Source organism: Oenanthe melanoleuca, chromosome 1 (genome assembly GCF_029582105.1).
Source record: "Oenanthe melanoleuca isolate GR-GAL-2019-014 chromosome 1, OMel1.0, whole genome shotgun sequence".
NCBI lineage: Eukaryota > Metazoa > Chordata > Aves > Passeriformes > Muscicapidae > Oenanthe > Oenanthe melanoleuca.
This window is the reverse complement of record NC_079333.1, coordinates 71,862,392-71,886,077: the sequence shown is the minus strand read 5'-3', so window position 1 is coordinate 71,886,077 and position 23,686 is coordinate 71,862,392. Positions and strand designations below refer to the sequence as shown.

Here is a 23,686-nt window from a genome sequence, read left to right as displayed (position 1 = left end):
ATTTTGCCTTAGTCAAAGGCAAATACCTAGTTTTGCCTCTGAACTAAAATGGAGCAGACTTATGTTTCAACTATGCTAAAAACTGAGGCAAAGATAAATGGAAAAGTTAGGGCTATTTTAAAGCTAGAATCAGTGTATTCACATTTGCACAGAGACATAATCAAATACACACTGTTAAAAAGAAGCAAACACTGATTTACTAGAAAATAAAATCCACTTTGTGAAGAAACACATGTATGAAACTAAGGTAAACCTAAAAAGAAAAATTTCACTCACAATGGCAATAGGTATGAACTTACTATAAAAGAAAAAAGTGTCAGCATGATTTAATCATACTCTATAAATAGGCACTTCAATAAAGTATATATTTACACTGGCTTTCTGAATGCTAGGGCATCACAAAGTAGAATGGCTTTATTACAATGGATGGAAGATGGCAACTACTTAGAACCCAGTGCCAACATGGATTATAACAAATCCAGTGAGTATTTTGTTTTTCAATTATTCATAGAAAATTTAATCCTGATTAAGTATCCTTGGGCAGGAATTCATGGGTAGTTGATGACTGAAACCAACATTTATTTGAAATGCTTCTGTTAATTTAATCTGTGTATATGGCTTAATTATGATTGAATCCTCAATGTAACAGAAATGAATTATATCAGGATTAAAATTCTAGTACCACATCGCCCATTCCATTTTCTTTGCCTTTTTTTTTTCCTCCTTTAAAAGATGCAAGGCTGCTGTTTTAATTACCTTTATGTTGCTATGTATTCTAAGCCTCAAAAACTGTTTAGACCTTGATTACTGGATGAAATTTTTAGTTACATTTACTTTTTTTTTTTTAAGAAGGAAGATATAAACCCTATTTACATTTCCATTAGAATTTTAACCAGTATAAACATTAGATGCAAAAAAGGCTTTTCTTTTACACCCATGATAAAGGAAAGTTCCTTGCAGTCAGTTGTGAACATTTTACATATGTTTTCTAGATTTTTCTCCCTCCTTTCTTTCCCCATCTTTTACACTGATACATGAAATGCATTTTCTCTAAGGGATGAAAATAAAAATTCCTTGTACTCATCGTTATGCATCACACCAATTTCACAACTGGCCTATTTGAAACTTGTTGGAGCATGTAGATATTTTACGAACTGCATTTATAAGACCTTCAAATCTAGTATTGACACAAAGTAAGGGCATTTTTGGTCTCCGTGAAAGGGAGAGAAAAGATTCATTGTACTCTTCTGTGATACAGCTCAGCATCATTTGTTAAACAGTATCTATAAAACTCTTCAGATTAGGAATTCTTACACTCCACAATATTTTTAACACATTAATCTAGGAATCTTGTCAGACCAAAGGTCTGTGAAGTGCTTTGATATATATTATCACTCAGTTTTCCAGTGAAACCAATGTATCATACACTTGTGACAAAAATACCTGTATATTCAAGTCATTATTGCACATTTATTACATAATATATTCTTCCCAAACATCTCAGAAGTGATGTCTATTTTTATGTCCAGAGGGTACTGTTAGTGGCAATGTCACTGATGACAGTGAAGATACTTCCCAATATAGACTATGAGATAGAAAAAGTCTGTAGAGGATAACCATGGAGATGCTCTGACAGAGGATAACACCTATGGTAATAATCTAGAGACAAGAAAAGAGAGAAAAAGAAATAGTAAGTGAAAAAAACCCTCTCACTAAACAAGACACAATAAATTTCTATCAGCATGAGTGCTGGAGGTTTAACTCCAAACCTTTTAATACTGCTGCAGTTAAAAAAGATTTGAACGTGCATTTTAAGTCCAGGAATCAGACTCTCACACCTGGGTGTTTTTAAATCAGTAGATAGCCCAGGGCAAGTCACATAACCCTTCTGGCAGTCTCTGTTCTGGGGAATTTCAGACTTGCAATTCACCACCCATGCAGTTTCACAAGCAGAGGTGATGTTTAGATATTCTATTCTTACAACAAACAGAGTGGGGGAAAAAAAAAAAAGAAAGCTTGGAAACACTTTGCACTAGCACAATCATGGAGCTGAGGATAGTGATTGATAAATCTCACTTAGCCAGATCTCTTTCAGTTCAAGTCTCTTCATCTCTAAAAGCTGTGTAAGGCTGTATTTATTGAATGGCTAAAGGTGTAACTTGTTTCTGAGAAAGCACAAGTCTTCAGTTTATGTACAGACAGTCCTTTAAAACATGCATTTTTCTTAAATATGATATTTATTGATTGTGCATTTTATTGTAATGAGGTGCATTTGAAGAAGCGAACACAGCTGAATTATCATCGTGTAGGAACTGCAGCTGCACATAATGGTTAAAAAGTTGCTCAAATGAAAGAGCAACTGTAGTCTTCCTTTAGTAAGTTCACAATCTAAAAAAACTGCAAAAATACTAGTTTACTGATCCCATCTCTAGAGACTGTCCTGCTGCCCTGAGGATGTTTTCATCAAGCAAAAAAAAAAAAGCCTCTTCATTGTAACTCTAGAGGAATCAATTTTTTTCTGCCTAGATTTCCTTTTTTTTAAAATCAAACAGTATTTAATTTGTTATTTATATTTAATAAAACATTTTTCTTTCCCTTACATATCCTCTACACCAATAAAAGCTCATTTTCTGAATATATTTGCATACAAATGCACAGATGGTTATAAGCATAAAGAAAAGAAGCAAACCCTGTGCTGGAATGAGGTAGTCAATCACCTGAGAATAGTGGTGCACTTCATCTGAACATGGCAGGCTCCACATACATGGAGTTCTCCAGCTCCCAATACATTTAAGCAACCGAGAAACTCAGTGAGTCCACCTTTGTTTTTAACTGTTTAGAGCTTACAAACCAAACAACATATTACACAGACTTCTTGATCTAGAGAATAGTTCAGCTACAGGTTCCCTGACCTATTTAGCCACACAAAGCTTTTAAAGGATGAAGACTAAAAAGCAAACAACAAAAAAAAATCCACTGATTTATCTTTCTACTCCCTTTGTTAAAAGGATCCCCAAGCTGTTTTTAATTAAAAGCAAACAAGCAAACAATAAAACAAAACACCCCCTCCACATTTTCCTTTGACTTAACAATCTCCCCCTCTCCCTCCCTTAACCTAGAAATGATTACCCTTAGATGATTTGAGCCCTGTATGCCTTTGTAAAATATGACTCACATTAGCATCAATGAGAGCTGTGTGACTAAGACTTTTCAAGTTGCTTTGGGGTCACAGGATTAACAGCCTAAGAGCATGAGTTTGCTAACAAACATTAAACATGAAGAACAACTACTATTCAAATTTCATCTCTTTTATCTTGCCTGTACATACCTTTTCTCTTTGATATTCTCTGAATATTACAGCAATGGTTGCAAGACATGGGTGGCACAGAAACCAGAGAATGCAGGCCTAAAAGAGAAGAGTATAAGTTGTAAAATGACTACATGCCAGCTTAGAAGAAAGAGATGACAGTTACAGGAACTACATTTACATTTTTGTCTATTTTATGAACCCATTGTTTAATTTTCAATCAACATAACGAAAACCACACAATGAAAGGTGGGATTTCTGTTTTAAAAAGCTCTATACTCGTTGTCAAATTAAAATGCCTACTCAGAATATGATGACAGGGTGCAATGTAATCAAATCAGACACTCTAACTTTCTTATGGAGGGAAAGAGTTTAGTGCTTCAGTCAACTGCATGCCACAATTATATTTACAGAAGAAGGGATCAGTTTGCTTGATGTAACCCATACTTTGGCAAAGGTGATATAGAACTCCCTTTTCAGCGTGCTTCTCTCCACTGTGATAATCTGGTAGAGCCCAGCAGCCAGGGACAGAGCGAGGCAGACTCTGAGGCCGATGAGCAGCCCGCTCGCCAAGCCGTGGTGTGAATGGTAGCTGTGGTGATTCGTATCTTCAAACTGCTCCCAAATTAATAAACAGCTCTGAAAAAGAACAGCAGCAAAGTGCACTTAGAGTAAACCAGGTTACACCAACTCTTAACTAACCTTCCCATCACAGATGAAGTTATCTGATAATGCTCCACTCCACTTGTTAGAGACTGCCATGCTAAGCTAAAAAAACCCAACAAATCCTAGTCTGAAATGCTTTTTGCCGTAACCTTCGACTCCAACTGCAACTGGCAGCAACAGTCTCACTTCTTGGATTCTGTAACTTTTAGAAAGCTGGACAAGTTAAAGTTTCCTCTAATCTGGATAGAGGGATTGTAGCACCTTAGAAAAAAATCTGAAATAAACACCTGCACACTTGTCCTACTCTGCAGGAAGACCACTGAAATTATTTCACAGAGATACAGGGAGGTGTCTCCTTTCACTTGTGATCCACAACCTGTAAAGCTTGTTTCAAAGGCAGGCGACTACGCCTTTCCTTTCAAAATCCTAACAGGATTCACTTTTCTTTTCAAAGATGGGGAAGTAAGAGGGTGGTGCTGCTGCCCCTTTTATACAATAGCCTTAAGGCTCAAGCATTCACCCAGGTTGAACTTGGATCTCCCATAATTCCCTTCTTTGCCTAAAGGATATCCAATTCACATCTCCCACCTCCTTGGAGAGTGCTGCAACTGCCAGGCTATAGGGTGTTCTTGGGTGGGCCACTCTCCACCCCTTCTATTGAAGCTGTGCCATTGTGGAGAAAAGAATTCAACATCAGCTAGGTCAGAAACTGTGAGCGAGCCTGACTCTGCAAGCACCTGGCTCAGAAACCTCCTAGGGTCTAGGAAAGGGAGTGTCACAGGTTCCAAATGCCATTCCAACATCTGGCTGAGCACTCTAGCCAACAGACAACAACATAAAAGATAGTAACCGCCTCATCTCTCAGCATTGTATCCATCTCCTGTAGAATCCAGTTTCCTGGGAGCACTGTGAGATACAATATTGATATTCTCCAAGGAAAAACAGACTAACAAGCGCCTAGTTTCTAAACCTTTGTTGTGAAGAAGGCAGGCGCCAACCAGTTGCATAAAAAAATGTGTCTTGCTGAAGAACACCTTTTCAAGACTTTGGGAATGTTAACATTATAAATTAGAATACACAAAGCTTAAACTCTCAGAGCATCATGTAGCAGCTGAATGGCATTTTAGAGCTTGAATATATACTGGAATACAATCCACCTACTGCACATATCTAACTTGCACTGAGGCTTCAGGTGCCTAATAAAGTAGGTTTTCTGAAGAAAGGTAGGCAAATTTGATTTATGAGTGAAGTAGCTCTGAAGGCCTTCAGAAGCAGACATTGTATGGCTCAATTTTGAAATATAAATTAGTCAGATTCCTTTCTGAATACATTCAAAGGCTTTCTCACTACATAAAGACAAAAAGATTACTAATATTAACTTCTTAAAAAATGTGTAATCCACCTGTGCCTTCCAAAGGTGGGTGGCCTTGAATCTCATCAGTTGAGCATTAGAATAACTTTTGCTTAAAATATCCTCAGAGTACTTTCCTGCATTCCCCCTCCCTTACCTAGGGGGGACAGAGCCCTGTAATTTCACAGCTGCTGTCACTTCAGTCACTCCTCAACCACCTGGATGGAAAATGGAACAATGGGAGAGGGACAGATGTAAAGTATGTGTGTCTTCAACATCACCGATTACTAGCACACAATCTGACTGACAGGCTCCAAATGCTCTCACCATAATACTCAGAAAAAGAGTAATTTCAAGCAAACATCTCCAAATGATGAAGTTAATTGACTGAGAATTCTGTCAAGGAGTAAGACTGAAATACGACTAAACTGCTCCCGAATCCCTGAGATACAGTACAGTGTTTGGTAATGTTGTGTCTACAGCACTAGTTTTGGCATGAAATTGATGAATTCCTGTCACAGAAGTTATTTCAATCCAGTTAGAACATGCTCAGACAATGAACAAGGGTTCTACCAGTTACAGAATCACTGCAGCCTTCTGAGCATTTTCCCTTTTGATATTTACATTTGGTAACAGCCAAAATATTTAACTTCCCTGGACTGTACATGTTCTGCTTGAGAAAATAAAAGACCCCCTGAACCTATGTACACAATCTTCCTGACTAAAGCAAGCATGTGGGGGGAAGCCATATAGGCTGATGGAGACAGAACTGTGATATTGCTCTAAGAAGAAAGTATCACTGGAATACACCTTACCTTAAAAATCAGAGCTCATGAAGGCCTAAATTTTTCTTAGTCGACACCAAGAGTAACAGCAAAGAAGGAAGTCACTTTCATGGCAAGATGACAAAGAACTGGAGTAAAGGAATCATGAGAACAAAGCCCAAATCCTCATAGGATAATAGTGTCTGACAGCAGAATGTGTTCTGGACCAGCCCTTTAAAGAGTGTAAACAACACAACATCAGTTGATCAAAGGCTGTGTATGGTGACAGGAATGTGAGATCAGAGAAGTCCAGTTTCCTTCAGCTTCATTAGATTATTCCAAAATAAGCAGAAGGCAAAGGCGTTTGAGACCGAGATGGAACTGTCAGTGCAACACAGTGTAAACCTGGACAAAGTAAATGTATCATTGCCCTAACTATGAGCTGGGGCTGTTCTCACTCACCTGAGAAAAGCAGGATCCTATAAAACAGAAATTTGTGTTATTGAATGTTTCTAGGTAAAAATGGATTAGCCAATCTGCTCTCTATGAAGAACTTTCATAGACAAGCATGATGTTGAAGTTAAAATCTATGTAGCAGTGAAATATAAAATTAAAAATTAAAATTTGAGAAATCAAGGTCAAGGAATACTAAAGTCCCCTACCTTGACCACAGAAGGGCAAGTATCAGCTCACTTAGCTGCAATGTCAGGAACAAACTTAAAAAGACCTGACATCAACCTGCTGAAGTAGACATCAGAAACATCTTTTGTTGGCAACAAGCAGAACTATGTTTGAGCTCTGAGAAGAAATTGGGGGGGGACAATTCTAATTGTTACCCAGAAGAAAAACTGTGCTTAGGCTGTAGACAAAAGAACTGGATGAGAGAAGAAGCTAAAGAGCTGACTCATACTATGCTATGACCAACTTTAAAGTCACAACTGATTCTTCGTAAGAGAATGACCATCTCCTTGTTTACATAATACACTGTTTAAAATGCCTGACTTTACCTCTGTATAATCCTGACCTATCCTGGCTCCCAGTGGACACCAACCACTGCCCAGTACTGGCCTTCATCTTCAAATGCTAGAGGAACGATGACCAAGGATATCATTCTGGTGTTCCAGATATACAAGCTGAACCTCCATATCCATATGAAGAAGAACCAGACACTCATCCTTTATGTCATGAGGAAACAATTATGGTAAACTCCTCCTCCCCTTCATGCCAAGACTGACTTTATGACAAGCCAAGATAACGTATCAATCTTCAGCAAAGACAGGTTCTCATGGTACAAGATCACCCCTGAGAGGCAAGGGGAAAGGGGAAGCAAAAGGGAAATGAGAAGGAGCAGCAAGGCAAACTAGCTGTTTCTAACCATATCTAGTACTCAAGTTATCTGATGTCACACAATGCCAGTACAGCAAAAAATGGTTTAGATCTAAGGTCAGAGGTAGAGTTCATTCTGAGCACATCTAAGAACCCTTGTGTGGGGTGATGTCTAACAGTAAGATTCTATGCCACCCTGATCAGGTTCAGAGCAATCAGCTATCTTTCCAGAATCATTGCCTCCAGTCTGGTCATCCCTGAAAGGTGAAACTGCTCAGGTCTATGTGATGGGAAGGGCCTGCCATTAGTTAAGTTCTGTACAAGGTTTGAGCCTCAGCAGCAGAAAGTAGAATTTTTTATGAATGCACAGCAGCCTGGGAGTCTTTTGTTCTGTGGCTGAAATAAAGAACAAGTTAAGGCGAAGGGAGATGCTAAATGATGCTAAAAGACTTGTCCCTCCTTTGAGATGTTACCTCTTTGCAGCTGCAAAGACCACAAGACATTTGCTGACTAGGAGGCTGTTTCCACCCGACACTGAAGGCAACCCACAAACATAGCCCAGGAAGCTGCTAGTGCTTCTGAAAGAACAAAAAGAAAAAAATCCATAGCATTGGTACAAAGAGGAGAAAACCCACTGAAAATTTGCTGAGTAATTTGAACTAGTAATAGGCAAGCAGGCTCAGACAGCTTGCCAGTTAAAACTGAATTTAAGCTGAAGAGTAACATGTTTTCTCAAGCTGTCCACTTTCTTGACTTCCCTGAAGATGAGATGAGGACAGGTATGGGAGAACATCAAAACTAGTATGGTGCAATCTCTATCTGCTGCATTAGGTTAATGCACATAGTTTCGAGCAGCCTCCTCAGCAAGTGCTTAGAACATCTCTGATTATCCACATAAAGTCTGTCCAATCTCTGGCATAGGAAGCTGGCTCTCCCATAAGAATCTCTGGGAAAGATCAGAAGAAGAAGGTTATTCTACATTTTTAGCCACTAAAAGCCATTGATTGCTTACAGCAGGGCAAACATCCATGCCAATCTACACAGACCAGTGAACAACTGACACTCTTGAACTCGCCACCTTTGATAGAGGTGATACAGTCTAAATCCTGTTTCCCTAGGCCCAACAGCTGCACTCTGTAATAAGAACAAATCTGTGAGAAGACGTATTTCATATGTCTTGAATCACAAGATGGAAAACATCCTCTCCAGAAGAAATATTCTTGGTGTGAGGGAAATTTTGCTGGAGACAGCAAACACCGATATGGGGTTACAAAACCACTTAGGCAATGACATATTCCAATATTCATATTGTGTTCCTACAAGACTCCTGCCAAACCTGACATTCCCAATGGTACCAGAAGGAGATGTGGCAGAGCTGTCCCTTACTGGTGATAAGATAGACAACTTTGTGCTAATGCTCCAATGCTGCTTCAAGAGCCAAAAGATGTGTAATGGACTAGTCTTGGGGGAAGCAGCTCACATATATGATGCCTGCCCCACTTTTACCATAAGTAACAACCAAAATAAGACCAAGCTGATTATACTGAGTATCGTTTCTATGTATAGCAAAAGGAAACAACAATGAAAAACTTTCCAGTCTCAAGTGGCAGAGTACTAACACACCCATACATATGCACAAGTACAGAGGCATGAATGAAATTACATACTTTAGAAGTCTTCTTTACTACCAGCATGTAAAACTTCTGGTGCTGGATAGGTTTATTCCACCTTACTTTGATAACCATCTTTAAATTTCAACAGTCCCATTGACCTTAACAGCCTTTGGTTTCTATTCTTAATTAGCAAGAAATGCCAGCTCCCAGCTATTCTTAATGTTCTAGAAGTCCACTTATTTAGTTTAGAAGCAGCACTAATTACAGATACTACCCAAATGGCACAAAAATCTTCTGTATAATCTCTTCCTCATTACTGTCTCCAGTTTCTCCCTGCTCTTCTCTTTCTCAATGGTTTTCAGATTCTCTTGTCTTTATGATGTGATTTAAAAAAATTTGTTTACAAAAGGCACCACCAGGGTTGAATGATTTCCATTACAATTTACTTTTAAGTTACTGGTTTACTTAACTTTCTAATTTATACTAATGAAAAATATTTGAATGAAATTATGTGTCAGACCATTTGTATATTTGCAAGACCAATCCTGCACATGAACCTTTCAAGAATTCCCTTCCTTATATTGATTGAAAGGACCATTAGACATTCTATTTCAGTGCTTCTAAATGGAGGGCACTGATGATTTCCTTTTTTTCATGACAAAGACTTTGTCACAGCAGCTTGTCTTTCCTCCCATGCTGCTGGTTGTTAATCTGCATAATGTAGTTCACAATGCCTCAGCTGTACTGATTACAACTATTTATAGGACCACGTTACAAATCAGATCAATAAAATGACTGCGCAAAAATTTTTTTGCTTCTTCTAGGTCTAGGTTGTTCCACTAATCTGGTTCACAGTATAATGCTACAAACAGTTGGCACAATCGGGAGTTTGGAAAACTGTGGGAACTTCTTAAGTGGTTTTACTGCTAGACAAAAACATACTGTGGAGCTACATCTTAAATTGTTAAAGTAAAGAGAAGGTGGTGTTACTTATTAGACATACTGGGTGCACATTATGCTGTGAGCTTTTTTCCAGTCTTGATACACCCTCCCTCATAAAATTAAAATATTGAAATTATTTGGTTCACAGTTCTGTCATACTTAATAGCAGCTGTATACTTCAGTGTAAGAATGAATATGAAATACAAACCTGTGTAACAACAACTACTACAGCAATGCCGGTAGATGCCGGACTGGAATCCCACTGAAGAGGTCTGCCATGAGATTTCTTCATTCTGCCCATTGTCCAACCCATGCACAGACTCAACAATAAATACAGCATTTGTATCTGTGAGATTATGTCACACACTATTGAAAACAAATGAAAAATTAATAAAATTACAACAAAAATAAAGTTTTGGTTTTTTTCCTATATCACAGAAAAGTTCTGTATACCTGCAAATGAAGGATGGATGCTTATGCCTCTGTATCACCTTTTAATTTTGGTGAGTTAATGAGGTTGCTTTGCCACAAAATGTGGCTATTTTGTGGAGTTTTCAGTGACCAAACAGATCAGCTTTCCTGCAGTTATGCTGCAGTTCTGCAAAAAACATGGGCACAGTGCCACGTCTTTCCAAATCCCATTCTTCTATCAGAGTAGTCTGGGCTCAGGAGCCCATCTACATAAATAGACTTATAAATGCTAAAGAAATAAAATCATATGTATGTTAATCATAGTGCAAATATGCAACATGATGAAATGAACTCCTTTCTTCGTTCTGAAGCACTTTTGTTCAAAAATCAGATAGTTACATTGTACTTTGAATTAATTGCACTTTGTCTTGAGGATGTAGTAGCTTCCAGAAGAAAGCACAAATATATAGGACAAATTCCACTCCGAGATACTTAAAGGGGAAAATATAATGAATAACTAACACAAACTTCATTTAGATCAACAACTTGCCTGTATTTCATTTTATTAAATGCAAAGTACCTTTGCCTCATTTTGCCATGTCCATGTTTACCTCTGTTTGGGAACAATAAATACGTACTCCATAAAGTTACATTCTTAATCAGTGTCTCAAACTTGTGTTTGAAGCTGCATCAGAATAAGTAAAACTTTAAGCTAGAATATATTAAAGCCTTTATTTGTAGCCTTGCTGCAGCATTACTGACAGTAGAAAAACCTGAAGATTTCTTTCTGACTGATTGTTAGCTTTAGATCTGGTATACTTTTGACTTAATGAACAATTTTAAAGTTGGTGTTGGGATCTGACTCATTGTACTGGAATAGCAGAGATGTAAAAGGAAAATTGATTCTTACACTATGTAAATTGCAAATTTGGTTCAGAATCTAGAGATTGGGCACTACATGCAGCAATGCTTTCTTTTTCACTTCATTAATATTTTAGTTCAATTAAATTTGTTTCTTATTTGTAATTTTCACTTACACCATAAGGTACAAGAATAATATTTCTGTCACAAAAAAGAAAGCTCTACTTTTATACAATTGGACTGTATTAAAAAAGGGAAATACCACATTTACTAAAAATACTGGCACAGAAAATGTTGCCACTGTACAGAAATTAATATGGATACAAGGGAAGTGAGTCAAAAGAAGATCATCTACAATATTTCCCTGACACTCAGCAATACTAGCAAAATAAGGGTATAAAACAGACTTCAAAATGTAATTCCTGGGATATGCTTGGCATTCTCAGAGTTTACATGCTTAAATGCTTCTTAATGTATTAAGACACATTTGCTGTTTAAAATCTCTTAAGAGCTTTTAGTAAATACAAACTTGATCATTCTTTAATCATATCAACCAATCCTGATTTTGGGCAAAAAGATGATCACGGAATTATTTTCCAATTCTACCTTATCAAGAGACAGTACTCACTAGAAAAAGAATTGTTACATGAATCAAAGGCATGCCAAACCAGTGCTACAAATCCAAACTCGAAAAATGACTGAATAATTCTGTGTGTTCTAGGGAGCATTTTCTTTTCTGTCATTCCTTAAGATAACCTGCCCTATAAGGTATAGCCAGACATCATCTCTCAATAATATCATGGATATAGATACTGCTCTGCTTCAGTGTGGTAACAATTCAAGTGGATTCCCACATAAATTAGTGTAAGACAAAATTCCACAACAAGCTTTAATCTTTGACATCCCATATACTTTGCTAGAAAGGAATAAAGGTGAGAAAAATTTTAAAGAGTACAATGATCCCACAATTTTCAGGGTCAGTGTAAAGTCACATTACTGAGCTGACACCATAATAGTCTAATTCCATCTTTTTTGACAATTCAACAGACATAAAAACAGTTTGACTTTTCACATTTTATTCTTATGAAAAGCAAAAAGGACACCATTTGCAATGCTTCTCAGTGCCAGAATTATTTGTGTGATTTATGTGATTAGATTGGGTGGTTAATTAAACTGAAGATCAGCTCTTTATACATGGTAAAGACTAAATCATACTTGGAAAAGAATAACTGCTTGAGATAGTATCTGAACAGGTTTTTAGATAAGATATTCTGGCCACATTGCAATTAATAGAAATTTTAACATTTATTTTTAACTCAGATTTCTATTGCCATATAGGAAAAATGGTATCATTTTTCCCTTTCCAACTATACCATTTTCCATAAGCTATTCTTCAGAACTGTAATTGTCACTGAAGCTTTCCACATTTCTATTACTTCAGCTCTTTTACTGTTTTGGAAACCACAAACTTTGGAGAGAGTAAGAAAAGGAAAACTTTCATAGCTGAATTTAAGAAAATCAGCTACTGAATTAAAAAAATAATATTCACTATAATGTTTGCTTATCTAAATAGAAGTGGGCTTTTTGACTACAACACATAAAAAAAAATAAATAAATCTAACATGAAGCTATTCTATCTGAAGTTCTGGCCAGTTAACACTGGGGTGGAGTTATGATTACCTCCATATTCTCCATTTTATTTCATGAGATGAGAAGGAATGTTTAATGACACAGTTACTGGAGTGGCTGCAAGGAGCTGCCAGCTCAAATAGTTAAAACAAGGAAGAGGCAATTATTGTGGTGCCAGGTGCCATCAAGAGGCTGATAATCCCAACTGCAGCCTTCTAAATGAACTAGGGAAATGTTTCTCTGTATAGGCTGTTACTCCCCAACACTATCACACTACTGCAGTACTACTGCAGTACTACTGCAGTACTACTTTGGGTACAAGCAAATTCCATTTGCTTGGAATAAACCCCCCAATTCTTCAAATGTGAACCACAGGAAAAAAAGCCCCCAAACTACCCAACAACAATGGAGAATGAAGAATGGAACAAGATTAAGTTAGTGGATTTTGGAAAGGTATGCTACAGGAATTTGGTTCCAGTAAGTGCTTAGAATATCTATACAGAGTGGAAAAAAATGCTGTTAGCATCAAACCTTCACATAAGCATTTTTTGCATCATGCTAATCATAAAATTTGTGCTGTAAAATACTTATCCATTTAATAATTGTTAAATTTGTTAGTGAAATGACATATTATATAAAACATTATTCATTTTCCTAAAAAGCTTGGCTTTCTAGATCTAATTCCACAAAACTCTTCTATCTATTGAATGACCTGCTCAGGTGATAGTCATGTCTTTAAGTGTTTGTAGCAAGGAATCTGGAGACAAAAAAACCCCTTGAAAAATTCTGAAGAATATAATAGATGCATAACCTCAAATATAGTTATTGTAAACACATGAAACAGTTTATTTTCTGAAGGAGCAATTTTTAGTATTTTATATTAAAAATCCAATTATATGATCCAAGATCATAGTATAGTCCAGCAAAAGCATTTGCTAAGGTATTATACATATTCACAGGTAGTAATATATAAGAAACGGGAGACAAGCCTACTCACATTCTGCCAGACTTCCCATAAAAGGAGCTCCTATCCCATCTCTAGAATAACTGAAAAAAGAATAAAAATATTGTATTTTTAAGTGGGTGTGTCTTAAATGGGTGCTCTCTCTCACAAATATATTTAGGCAATGATGCAGTTCAAAGTCAGTACTACATTTTGTCACCATCCTGCCCAGGCAAATAACGTAGTGATCTTTATAACATATTGTTCCTCAAGTCTAAAGACTAAAAGCAGAAAAGGAGCAAAAGTACCTTGAGAAATGCAGGTAGTTGGCAACAGCTGAACCAGCCTGCAACAGTAATGCAATTGTCAACACCTTTAATACACCATGCATAGGTCCACGCTTCCTAATTGTTTGCCACAGGGATTGTGCATATATGCAAGCAGTTATGAAGTATGCTAGGACAAGCAGGAAGAAGAATTCATGTAATCCTGTGGGGGGAAAAAGAAAAGAAATACATCTTAGTTTTACAAAGAAACATTGCTACTAGAAGCAAATAACTTAAAAAAAAAGCCCAAAACAGAGCGGGTTTTTTAATAAAATCATTGGGAAATACTTGGCAACTGTTACCCAAAAGTGATAGGACACATAAAATGTCTAAATCCTGGTCAATTTTATAAAAAAAAAAAATTAGAGAATTTTATCAGAGAACCAACTATTATTTGATTTTACCAAATGTTTTTAATCACCAATACCTTTTCAGAGCAGAGAGGTTCGCAGCAATTACCAGACTAGTATAAAGTGACACACAGCTTCTCGATACACACAAAACAATTGTAGCTCATTTGATCAGTCAGAAATATATTTGTTAAAGGACTCATTTTCAGCTCTTTTTGCTTATTTGTTTCATTCTGTAAAGGTCCAATCAGAGGTGAGAGAAACCCCACAGATTTCTATCTAATAATTTTAACCACTAGGTGTCACCCTTCCTCTGCATACAGCAGCCCAAGTACAGCTGATTAAGTCTGAAAGTTTATATATAAAGAAAAGTAGCACAGAAAACAGTAATTAGACCTTAGCATGTATTTTTTTTTTGCACTTGTCTAAAAAAAAAAAAAAATCCCCAAATTAATTTTATTTATTATTATATTTATTACTATGATTATTTATAAAACAGAACTCCTCTAGTTTTCAGTTTGGCAGCAGTCTGGTAAAATGCTCCCCTGAAGTTCTGGATCCTAGAAATATTTTCTGCTGTCCCTATACTTTGCAAACCATCAGGAGCTCCCAAAGGGTCAAAGCCAGTGAGATGTAAGCAAAAAGGTAAACAAGCATTTCTCACAGAAAACTTGTTTTCTTTCTCCAACCTTCCTTGAAATTTAGTCGTGGCTATAGAATCAGATTCTAAAAAAAAAAACTTTTTCTCCAGCAGCAAAATAACTCTGGTAAAGGCTTCCAGCCAGCTCCACCCAGAGATTGGGAAGAACAAGTATGCACATTTCAATATCTGAGCTGAAAAATATTAGAACTGCCTAAGTTCTGAATAGTAGCTAGCATTATAGCTTCTGTGACTGAAATTCAGCATTTTGAACATACACATAGGAAAATGGGAGATAAAGAGCATAAGGTAATAAAAAAATCTTTAAAATTCCAGGACACTCTGCTTCTCTTGTACACATTTTGTCAATGACAAAGGTATGTAGTTTAGATCAAATCTTTTTTTCTGCTTCAAAAGATACCCACTGGAGTTGGCAAGGACTTTGTAAGTAAAAGTTATGTCACCACGATGAGTGAGAGCCCTTGGAAAACTCTTTAGGAAAATCAACTAGCTTTTAGCAAACATTAAGCATTTATAATAGAATTTTCCTTCCAACCATAGACAGAGTGTAGGTTATTGGTGTGAGACCAAATGCAGTTAAGAGAAAGATGCACTGAAAACCAACTATAAAAATACAATTTTCAACCTGTCTCCTCTAAGTTTCCTGACTTTCAAGGAACCTAGCTGACAAAGTAAAACATTTGAAATATCTTACTTCAAAGCTCTTTAAAATGCTACCTGTTCAGCTGCCTTTAGAAATCCTAGATTCTAATTCTCTCAATTATCCTCAAGTTCTTTTCCTTATTATTCATTTAATTTTTGAGACATCCTGTGCCAGGCCACAGCCTAAAGTAACTCAAGTGAAAGAAGACCTAACTAAAACCTTCTGCAACTATGTAATTTTTAGTTGCCTGCATGAAATAAGCAAGAAATAAAGCTGGATCTTCTCTCTGATACCCTCTCATTCTAAGCTTCTATGGAAATATGGCAAAGATTATTTCCCAGAGATGCATTAAAAATTAAATTAAAAAAGAGAGAATAAGAGAGATGAAACACTCCTCAGCTCTTTGAAAGTAGACTAGTGCATGTAGCTTCAGGATTCATGGAGGTTTAATTCTGAATCAACAGAGGTGTTCCTCTGCAAAAGGCATGGCATGTACAGGTGACCTTGCTTCCTGCCTGTATGATCTAAATACATACATCCAGCACATTTATACACCTCCTTACCCAGCACATAAGCTGTTCAGAGTTCTGCTTCCAAGTGCTCAGTCTTCCTACAAAATTAATACAGAGCTGAGATGCCTCTGTAGGAAGTCTCTACATCACTTTAGTGGGCCATATGATGTTGTGTAGCTACATTGCCCCTCGATTTAGCAATTATTCCTTTAGCTATTGCTCCTCTTTGAGAGTAAATTAACCTAGAATTCATAAGACCGAACTCATAAATAAAAACTGGCAAGTTTGTAGAACTTAAGAAGTTAAAGAGTGAGATTAAGTCTGATTATGAGCCTTGAAAACCAGACCATAAATGTGCTACTTTCTAGCAGATTCTGCTAAATATTCCAGTGAGTATTTTCTTCCTTTCAAAAACTCAGCTGCCTTTGTTCCCACTATATGCCCTCGAGACCACGAGTGAGAGCAGGGCATTTGATTCCAAGCGCAGTAATCAGGCTCATCCTTGGTACATTCAGGTTCACACTGTATAGGAAGGCAGACTAAGCCTACAGGGCCCTTCCCTCATAAAAGACCCAGGTGAGTGACAGGTTCAGGAGGCCTCCCAGAGCAGTGATGCTGTTCACTGCAACTAAGGATACATTTTGCTGGATTGTCCAAAGTATACAATTTTATGTAGGTGTTTCTTTACCTGCTGTCTTCAGTTTTTCTTTGAATATTTGAAGATTTAAAATTACATTTCTTCATTATAACAAAATCAGGCCTGACAAACCTAACCTACAGCCTGTGACTAAGACACTTATAAAGATCTAAACACTGAACTGAAATTGTACTGGCAAAATGTTGCACAGAATCAAGTTTCACACAGCCAAGGAATTTCACTAATTAATTACAATCAGGTATTAAGTTTACATTCAAGTGGAAGATCACAATTTCAACATGTTCAAAATACCTATCAGCAGAGATTTTAACATTGACTTTCCTTGTGCATCTACACTTCTATTTAAGAAAGTTTTGGAAAGTCAGTCTAGGGAAAGGAAAGGATCTTTCTGTGATGACAGTAAACAAACTCACATTTACTCTTTGTAGGAAAACAGAATATGAAATATAAGAGGCTCTGCTATCCATTCCCCATACTTTTCCAAGCACAGTAAGTACTGATTTGAGTAATCAGATCCTTAACTTACAAATCTAAATTTAAAAAAAAAATCTTACCAGATTCCCCTGCGCTAAAGTGATCTAATGGATTCCCTTCTGCATCTGGGTTTAGTAAGACCATTTCAAACTGAACATCCTCGGATTCAGAATAATTCTCCTCGCAGGTAAACTTGTCTACATAAAACACATACCATGTTTCCGGATAAGGAATCTGGGACACTGTCAGATTTTGTTCTGTGTGGTTCAAAGTCACTTTGGAAGAAAACAAAAAACACAAAAATAGGAGTAAATACTTGATTAGTCTGGTTTTAGAAAGCACATCTTTAATTGAAGATAAAACTTAACTCCACAGCATCATATAGAAACAGACTGAGTTTTGAAAACTATCCATAACACCAGAGACCAGACCTCCAACTTCAGCCTTGGTTTCAAGCAGGCGTGGGCAAGGGTTGGTCAGGACACTGTATCTCACCCTTGAGCTCTGCTGGGAGGGCTCCTTTCTTCCAGAAGCCAGGAAGTGCAAGCTATCTCCTTTGCTTAGCACATTTCCATCCTCTAGTTCTGTACTGACAGGATTAGCTATTCTGTACTACCTACCAGGTATTTCTGCAGCATGAAAAATACCTTAGTGAAATTTATTTTACTCTGTTTTCAAAGAGATTTAGAGCACTGAACAGGAACAGCTGCATGCGAGCTCAGCAAAGAACACCATGCATGCTTTAAAGGTGCAAATCAGTATTATTTCACAGGATCTTCCCCAAAATACTGAATTTCAATTGTCAGTTAAGAGCTGAAACCATTGTGTAATCAAACTGCATATTTCAAATCAGATTACATTTAAAAACAACTATGTAAGATACTCATGCTTCATCTACTTGCTACCTTACCACTGTTTTTGCCTAAAAACAACAGTTAACCAAGCAATATCTCCAAAACAAACTGTTGATGCAAATGAAACCTGTGGCTCTCTATGTTTGGCTGAAACTGCAAGAAATACAAGCTAATCAGTTCAATCATTTCTCTGCAGAAGAAAAAAATAATAGAATAATTCACCTTAATAGATAAAGATGACAATGGCTAAGGATGAAGAAAAATTTCAATAAAAACCCCACAAAAAACATGTGTTGTTTTGTGAAAGCCCCTTCTAAATAAAAGAGCTGCAAACATACGAACTCATTTTCCCTAAATATTCTGTAGACAAGATTTAGAACAAATTTCTAACTTGAAGCCTACCTGTGAAAAACTTCTATGTAATTCCAATACATGTGTTTCAACTACAAGAAGTTATTCTCTGTTCTCTTACGGTATGAACTGAACCACATTGGACTCCAGAAAGAATTATACTGTATGTGTCCTTGCAGCAATTGCCATGAGGTACAGATTTGGATGACATGGAAACCAGTATTTCATATGGTGCTTCATCCAAATGAAAGGCAAACTACAGGTGATAGGAGTGGCTTTACTCCCCATGTCACCTCTCAGCTGGGTTCTGACACTGTTATTAGCACCAAGTGTAAGGGTCACAGTCACACAGAGTGTGTTTAATCAGTTCCCTCTCAAATCCATAAGCTGATTCAGAGGTACTGAAAAGTAACTGATTTTGCCAAGATCAGCAAAGAGAACCAACTCACCCTGTAGTCATACAAACCCTAATGGAGCAGAAAACAGTGAGTACACTGCTGGGACAGTCAGGAACAACAGACCAACTGTCTTTGGTTATTCCAAAGTTAATCCAGCAGCAATTTGTGCAGCTCTGATGAAGTATAAGGAAACCTCATCCCTAGATGTGACATCTGTGTAAGGTTTCATCATGACAAATGTTACAGGAGATCAATATGTTACTCTTGGGATTCTGACTGCACAAAAGAAATGTGTTTAAAAGAGAAGCTGTAGTCACTTAAAACAAATTTGAACGAAGCTTCTAATACTAATTTCATTTATTAGAGGAAAATTTGTGCTTTAAGTACAATTATGACCAACAAATGGTGCAAAAATTATTATTTCAGCCTGTTTCTAGTTACATAACTCAATGCTTCAGTATTTTGCAGATCTTTTAGATGGGTACTCAATTTAAGTTTTATCCTGATTAGCTCATCTTTGATACTGTATTAAAATTCTTCTAGCATGTTTTGTACATCAAAACATGACAGATCTGTGCTATCATGAAAACATAATTTTATTTCTGTTTTCTCCACTTCAAAAAATGCCATTTCCATGGAACTGGAGCCTCCTGACAAGTGAGAAATGTTCCTTTGTAAACAACAGACAAAAAAACCAATCTTCATATTCTATACTGGTATAACTCTTAGCTCAAATATTAAAAACAGCTGAATGTGAGATTCAGTGACAAATATCAAGTTATAAAAGTAAAGGGTGAAATAGCATTAAGTTATAATAGAGGCAAGTTATAAAGTAAGGCAGCATGATGCAGATTAATTTTTGCAGAGAAGAAAGACTTATTATGAGTAGTGAAAGAGAGGTTTCAGGTACAAAACTACCCTTTTACTTTGTGTTTGGGCTACACACCCCCAGCTTACAAGCATCTGCTTCTGAAGTTTAGAGGCAACTGCAGCAGGTTCCATCACTTCACCTCTAATTTATTTGTCATTCCACTGCAATGAAAGTCACAACTCTAACAAGTCAAACATTTGATTGTTCCAAACAAGCAGATTCTTTAGTTCTTCATATTCTCAGTACAATGGTATTCTTTGTAAATTCTCTCACGTACCCAAGATAATCTATTTTACAGAAAATGTGAGATTAAAAAAAAAAAACAAAACAAAAACAAAAGAAATTTACTCCACAGAGAGCTAAAAAAAATAAAATCTCTGTCCTGAATTATTAAATGAAAACTTCAGCTAAGAATGTACCCTTTATGAGTTGTGAACATATGAAAGATTGAACTGGAACTGGTCATAAAGTTTGGCTGTTTCCACTAAAGCCATTGTTTGTCATGGATTTCATTTTCCAGCAGCACATTAAATCATAACTTGCAAACAAAGTCTTCTGAAGTGATACAAAGAAAGAAATGTTATTTCCTTGTAGTATTTTTAATTGCAGAAGGCCAAAGTCACAGTCAATGCAAAGCCCAAATTCACTATAATGGATATTCTAAAGATAGATAACAGAGCTATAAATACACCAGTAACTCTGTAAGGAGAAAAAAAATGCAGTAACTCACTTGTCAGCTGAGCTTTAGAGAACTTCTCTGTACAGCTGTGATCTTGGACACTGTTCTCCAGCTTCTGCCATTCCTGTGCTTGAAAGAGGTGAAGTCTAGCTGCTTTTGCCACAGCTGCTGCTACATTCTTGATTCTTACACACAGAACAGCACGGTCACCTTGATATTTAAAAAACAGAATCAACTATTCTGTCTTGATGCCAGTAACAAGCCAAAAAAAACAGTGTAGCACAGATATTTTTTATAAGTAGCTGAAATACAGCTTCTCATTATCTTTAATTTTTTACTACTACCTCCAAATAAAAGTATTGATGGTCTTTCAGAAACAATTTCTATGTCTCTCATTAAGAAATCAGTGGATGCACAATTCTCTGTGATGGTACTTAAACCTATACCATAGCCCAAGTGTCATTAATCTTCTCTACTACAAACAGCCTTCCTTCCCCTCTCTTTTTTAAAACTGACTTCCAGTTAACATTTTTCCTTTCCCCCCTCCCAGCCCAAATTTTATTGTTTTCAAGTTAAAGACAGTGCTTCAATAACTAGTTCAAAATCTAGTATTTTATGACCTCTGTGGCATGACTATGACCATCACAGGGTAGCTCTTAAGTCTAACACCAGAAGAACTCATGTGAATGGACTTTCACGTTAGGGATGGATTAGAGCTAAAATAATCATAGATGACAGATGCCAAATTGATGCAAAGAAAAACAAACTTCAAAAGTGTTCTCTAATGTGTCAGTCTGCCTGTAGAATCATAGAGTGGCAGAATGGCCTAGGTAGAAAGGGACTTGAAAGACCATCTAGCTTCCAACCCCCCTGCTGTGGACATGGACACTTTCCACTAGACCAGGCTGCTCAAAGCTCGTTGCAGCCTGTCCTTAAAAACTTCCAGGGATGGGGCGTCCACAACATCTCTAGGCAACCTGTTCTAGTGCCTCACCACCCTCACTATAAATACTTTTTTCCTAATATCTAATCTAAACCTACTTTCTTTCAGTCTGAAACCATTCCCCCTTGTCCTGATACTATAGGCTGTACCTTTACACACAGAAGTATTTTAGTCGTTTTAGAACTAGCTCATTTAACAAAATTTGTCTTGCCAGAGTAATTCCACAATCCTCAAATTTGTTTTCATAATTTCTTTCACACATTGCCACAGACTTCTTTAACCTAGGAGTATCCTAAATTAAAAGGCAGAATTTAGTAGAGAAAAAAAAATCAGAAAAATGTGATATGAACTACAGTTTAGGTAAGACTTTTAAATATTAACAGAAGGCTCTAAAGAAAGCATCACTAAGACCCCAAAATAGTTGTTGGTATTGATGCAGAAAGAGAAGTACTTCTATGCAAAATATGCAACATCACTTTATAGAATTATATCTGAACACCTACACCACTCATCCTGAATTTGTATAGTCTTTTCTCAGAATTAAACAGTGCACTTTCCCCCTTCAGATCTATTTAGAGCACTTCTACAATTAACTTCTAGGACAGTGATAATTAACTGCCTTCAAGTCACTCCATAAGCTAACTCCACCCTATCATTTCTCATCAGTGCTGGAACTGGAGCTCCAACTTCATATTTTGCTTATGTCACGTTTTCCTGCATCCCGTTAGATTTTGAAGCACTCTGCAGAACTGTTCTGCCATGAAGCTCAATGGGAAAGAAAAACAACCAAAGCTACTGAAATGCTGAGCACATAGAAAAAGCAGGGTGAGCAGCACAGCCTTGCTGGACATGGTACATGTCATGGTTACACACGGCTTTTTCTGCAAAGTAAAACTTCCCGAGCAAGCACAGTGGGCCACTGCTCGGGTCTCTTCCAGCAGGATAGCAGCCAGGAATTATTACTAAGTAACTACTAACAGTCAGAAATTATTACTAACAAGGAGCGTAACACAGGGAAGAAAACCCACTGGGAATAACCAGGTGAGAATGTTACATCCCGATGCGCGGTGTCACCAAGGACCACGCAGAGACGGGGCACGGCGACGGAAAGCACCGCTGCCATTTATTTGGTGGAGTTCCTAGAGGGAAGGAGCGATGCGTGTCGCAGTGAGAACGTCCCCGCTCACCCGGACACTCGGCCGGGAGTGTCCGCAGGGCGCTGAGGGGGCACCGAGGGAGCCCGGCCCTGGTACCCCGTGTGCCCCACAGCGCAGGGTGCTGCCAGCTCCTGCACCCAGCGCGGCCCGGACAGCGGGTCAGACCTGTCACACATCCCGGCGGAGGAGAGAGGAGGAAAAGAGGGGAGAGTGCAAGTACGATAGGACGGGCTGCAGGGCTGACCGCGCTCCCCCCGCGGCCCCTCCGGCCGCCAGCGGTCCCCCCGCGCTCCAGCGGCTCCTCACAGCCGCCCCTTCCCCGCCAGCCCCGTTCCAGGACGCCACAGCCGCTGTCCCGCTCTCCTGCCCTCGGGGAACCCACCGTAAAACTGGAAGCGCGCCACGGGCCGCCACGGCTCCCGGCGGGCGGCGGCGCTGGCGAAGCCGCCCCGCAGCGTCTTGCCCGCGGCGAGGCCCCAGCAGCAGCAGGCGGCGGCGGCGCTGAGCAGCCACAGCAGCCGCCACCGCATCGCCGGGAGCCGCCGGACACCGGGACCCTCCTGCCCTCCTCCCGGGCTGCCCTGTCACGTGACGCGCCCCGCCGCGTTAGGCGCGAGCGGGAGGGCGAGAGCGGCGAGACAGCCAATGAGGGAGCGCGCCCGCCCCTGGGGGCGTGACCGAGCGGCCAGGCCCCGCCCCTGCGGCAACGTGTCCCGTTGCCGGGTCCGGCCGTAAGTTGAGAGACCCAGCGTCGTAAAAGAGACGGCCTCCAGTCGCCGCTGAATGCGGAGGTGAAGCACTGGTCCTTTTCACACGCCGCGCCCGCCCTGCTGTCGGTGATCTCTGAGACGCTCTCGCGACCGCGCGGGGAGCGAGGAAGGCGATCTTTCAATGAGCCTCTTGCAGGCGCTGCGTCTCTGCCCGTGAAACACACGGGCCCGTGCCGCGCAGACGCAGCCGAGGGGGAGAGGGAGTGAGGGGCCGGTGCCGTAAAGC

The 23,686-nt window shown here is 38.5% G+C and overlaps 1 protein-coding gene across 1 annotated transcript; it reads right to left on the bottom strand.

Annotated features, from left to right (window-relative positions):
• Positions 1 to 1,202: 1,202 nt before the first annotated feature.
• GPR180 (G protein-coupled receptor 180) lies at positions 1,203 to 23,681 on the bottom strand. The gene is made up of 9 exons (XM_056487476.1): positions 23,073 to 23,681; positions 20,642 to 20,800; positions 17,518 to 17,712; positions 14,122 to 14,302; positions 13,868 to 13,917; positions 10,178 to 10,335; positions 3,755 to 3,946; positions 3,329 to 3,406; positions 1,203 to 1,659 (listed from the first exon to the last, which is right to left on the bottom strand). Exons 1-9 carry the CDS (start codon positions 23,218 to 23,220, stop codon positions 1,501 to 1,503), a joined length of 1,320 nt encoding a protein of 439 aa, XP_056343451.1. The 5' UTR covers positions 23,221 to 23,681; the 3' UTR covers positions 1,203 to 1,500.
• Positions 23,682 to 23,686: the final 5 nt, after the last annotated feature.

Excerpts from the sequence above, each read along its gene's own strand:
- GPR180 (XM_056487476.1), bottom strand. The coding sequence starts at position 23,220 with ATGCGGTGGCGGCTGCTGTGGCTGCTCAGCGCCGCCGCCGCCTGCTGC. Across the intron at positions 17,713-20,641 it reads CTCTAAAGCTCAGCTGACAA|TGACTTTGAACCACACAGAA; the intron begins GTGAGTTACTGC and ends TTTCTTCCAAAG. Across the intron at positions 3,947-10,177 it reads TAGTAGTTGTTGTTACACAG|AGCTGTTTATTAATTTGGGA; the intron begins GTTTGTATTTCA and ends GTTCTTTTTCAG.